This window comes from Pteropus vampyrus, unplaced genomic scaffold, assembly GCF_000151845.1.
Source record: "Pteropus vampyrus isolate Shadow unplaced genomic scaffold, Pvam_2.0 Scaffold291, whole genome shotgun sequence".
Lineage (NCBI taxonomy): Eukaryota > Metazoa > Chordata > Mammalia > Chiroptera > Pteropodidae > Pteropus > Pteropus vampyrus.
Genome location: NW_011889072.1, coordinates 487790 through 491053, shown reverse-complemented (window position 1 = coordinate 491053; position 3264 = coordinate 487790). Strand labels below are relative to the sequence as shown.

Genomic DNA, 3264 nt, shown 5'->3' with positions numbered 1-3264 from the left:
CCACACGCGGAACCGCGCAGGCGTCAACTTCCGACAGCCAGGCGGGGGCCCAGGCGCCCAGCACCCGGCGCAGCGGCGAGGTTGGGGGACAAGGAGCTGGGCTGCACCACCAGGACGGCTCGGAGGGGCGCAGCCACCGCAGGAAGCCCCGGTCTCTGGTCTGCCGTGCCCCCCTGCTTTCCTTCACCCCCCCTTTCCGGGCAGCCCCCTAGCCCCGCGGGCGCGCCCCCGCGCCCCCTCACAGCGGCTGGCGTTGTGGTCGGTGTGGCAGACGCAGAGGTAGCTCCCGCCGTACTCCATGCAGTAGCCCCCGTCGGGGCACTGCGCGTTCACGTTGCAGGGTGTGGCCGTGACTTCTGCGGGGAAAGGGTGAGCCCTGTCTCGTCTTTCTGGGGACACGTCCCGGACCAGGGTCTGGCTACGCAAGACCCAGTGACTGCGCCGGGGCAGTCAGATCAGGCACTTCTGGGCCAGCCCCTCCTGGGGCCACTGCTGGAGGATCTGGACCTGGGGACCCCAGTCCAGGCCGCAGCCGCCATTTAAACTCGGGTTCGGGGGATGCTCGGGGCAGGGCGCCTACCAAATTCGCAGAGAAGCCCAAAGAAGCCTGGGGGGCACTGGCAGAGGGTGGTGTTGGTCCCCAGGCACCTGCCTCCGTTGTGGCACTCACAGTCCTCGGGGGTTCCTGCCATGGAGAGAGGGAGGAGCCTCCATTGTGGGGGCGCCGGAAGGCGGGGCCCTCTCCCGCCCCCTCCCGCTCCTGGCGCGCTTCCTGGGGTACACTCGCAAGCCCGCCCCCGCCCTCAAGGTTCTCCGTCGTGGGTGTCCGCATGCGCCCCCCCACGGGAAGCCCCAGCTCGCGGCCCCCGCGGCACCCCCACGCACTGTCGCGGCAGTCGCGGCCCATGAACCCTTCGGGGCACTCGCACGTGTAGCCCGGGTCTGCGTCCACGCAGGTGCCCCCGTTCTGGCAAGGCGCCGAGAGGCAAGCGTCGGGCACCAGGGGGCTTCCTGCAAGAAAGACAGTGGTCACTGGGGCGGCGGCACTCGTCGCAGGGTTCACCTCTGTTCTCGGGGCCGAGCGGGGTTGAAGCCTGAGGCCTGTTGCGCAGAAGCTGCTTTCCTGCCGCCCCGCACCCGCACGCCCCCTCTTTGGAGCAGAACGGCCGCCGGGGTGACCACAGGCCCTTGGCGTGTGCCAAAGGCCCAAGAAGGCCGAGGCCTCGAGATGCTTCTGACCACGCACCTGTTAGTAAAACTTGGGGCTTTTCCAGATACCTTTCTGTTGTATTTTTCTGGTTTAATTCATCTGCGGTCAGAGACCACGGCCCTTTTCAGTTTAGTGAGCCTGTGCCATGGCCTGCAGGGCGGCCGACCTGGGGTGCCCCGGAGCCCTTGGAAAGGACTTGTGTGTGAATGTCCGCCAGGCCAGCGACAGGGTGGGGGGGGGCGGGGGAGGGGGTGTCTGCTGTCCTTACTGACTTCCGGCCACCTGGCCCCCGTTTTCTGCCTACGTTTCTCTGCGGGTCTGTCAGCTTTTGCTTGGCGTTTGGGTTCATGTTGATTGTAGGTTCAGAGGTGACGATGAACTGACCCTGCTGTCATCTTCCGAGGTCCCTCTTCAGCCCACAGTGCTCCTCGAGCTGCAGTTTGTCTCATAGGGACGTAGCTGTGCCCGTTGGTGACCCTTGGCCAACCTACTGCTCTTCCTCGTCCAGCGTTCGGTTTCTTCGTGCAGGTTCGGAATGTATCTGTTAAATTAATACACGGCACAGTTGGCTTTTGTTTGCTGGGCACGTCCGTGGATTTTAACACACATGTCGATCTGTGTGACCCCCACCAGTCTGGATCAGAACATCCGTCGCCCCAGACGTCCCTTGTCTCTCTCTTCTGGGTCACAGACGCCCTCCGTTCCACTTCACATGCAACGGAGGGCCCGCCAGCTCCTGCTCCCCCTTCCTGTCCTTTATCCGGAGGCTGACGAACCGGCCCATGCACCGATTCTTGCCTGCGACCAATTTTTAAAAATAAAATTTCATCGGAGCAGAGACGGTTTTGTTCCTTCATGTGTCGTCTGTGGCTGGCTGCTTTGCCTTACGTTGACGGAGTTCAGTAGCTGTGACGGTAAAGCCAAAAATATTCGTCTCTCACGCCATACAGAAGCAGCTGGCACACTCTGCTCTAAGCGTATTATACCTCCATATACGGTATAAACCCCAAATATGTAGCTTTTGTTTTGTTTTTATGAATATCTTCAAAGAGGTGAAAAGGTAAAAAGTCCCACACATGCCGGCGTATCTGCCATTCCTGGCACTCATCATTCCTTGGTGTGGGCCCCGTTTCTGGTCCCATCTTCCTTCTGTCTGAAGAATTGAACGTTTCTTGTAGCGGACGTGCTGGTGATGAAGTCTCTGTTTTCGCTGTCTGAAGACGCCTTTGTTCCACCGTCGTTATGGGACGTAGCTTTCCTGGGCGTACACTACGACATCGATAGTGGTTTTCTTTCCATGTTTAAAGGCCACTGTCTCTGACAGGACTTCTGCTGTCACCCTGTTTCTGTTTTGAGGGTGTCTTTTTTCTCTGGCTGCTTGTAAGATTCTTTTTGTCATTAGTTTTCAGCAAGTCGACTGTGATGTGGCTTCGTGTGGTTTTCTTCATGCTTTTTCTGGATGTGTGGGGTTTTAGTTTTCATCACATGCGGCGTTTCCTCAAATACTCTGCACCCCCCGCCCCGCCCCAGGACACTCTGCTCCGCAGGTCACTGAAGGGCTGTTCCTCTCTCCGTCTCTCTCTCTGCTACGCATTGAGTTGTTTCTATTTTTCTCTTCAAGTTCACTGATATTTCCTTCCGCAGCGTCTAACCTGCTGTTAATTCAATCCATGGTATTTTTAAAATTCAAACATTATATTTTCACCTCTAGAAGTTTCTTTCTTACCTATTTCTCATGCTCGTTTCCCATAGCAGCTGTGGGCACATGGAACATTTTTATCGCAGGCAATTAAACATCCGTATTTGCTAATTCAGTCATTTCTGGCACTGTTTTTATTGATCTGTTTTTCTTCTGGCTGTGTGTCATATCTTAATTCTTTTTATGCCTGATAATTTTTTATTGTATATTTCGGGTTCCTGGGTTCTGTGCTGGATTTTATTCTGGCATACAGCTAAATTACTTAGGATCAGTAAAATATATATATTTTTTTAGGCGAGGCAACCCTCGGTTGACCTCACAGATTGCAAGGACCTTGTCAGCTTACAATCCCTTA

At 56.5% G+C, this 3264-nt stretch overlaps 1 protein-coding gene across 1 annotated transcript in view; it reads right to left on the bottom strand.

Moving 5' to 3' along the window:
* SNED1 (sushi, nidogen and EGF like domains 1) overlaps window positions 1–3264 on the bottom strand; it is a gene marked incomplete at its 5' end in the record, with an annotated part of 56460 nt that overhangs the window by 37871 nt on the left and 15325 nt on the right. Inside the window, 3 exon segments of the mRNA XM_023521082.1 lie at window positions 243–356; window positions 581–685; window positions 886–1011. Of these exon segments, the coding sequence (XP_023376850.1) occupies window positions 243–356; window positions 581–685; window positions 886–1011 (345 nt within the window).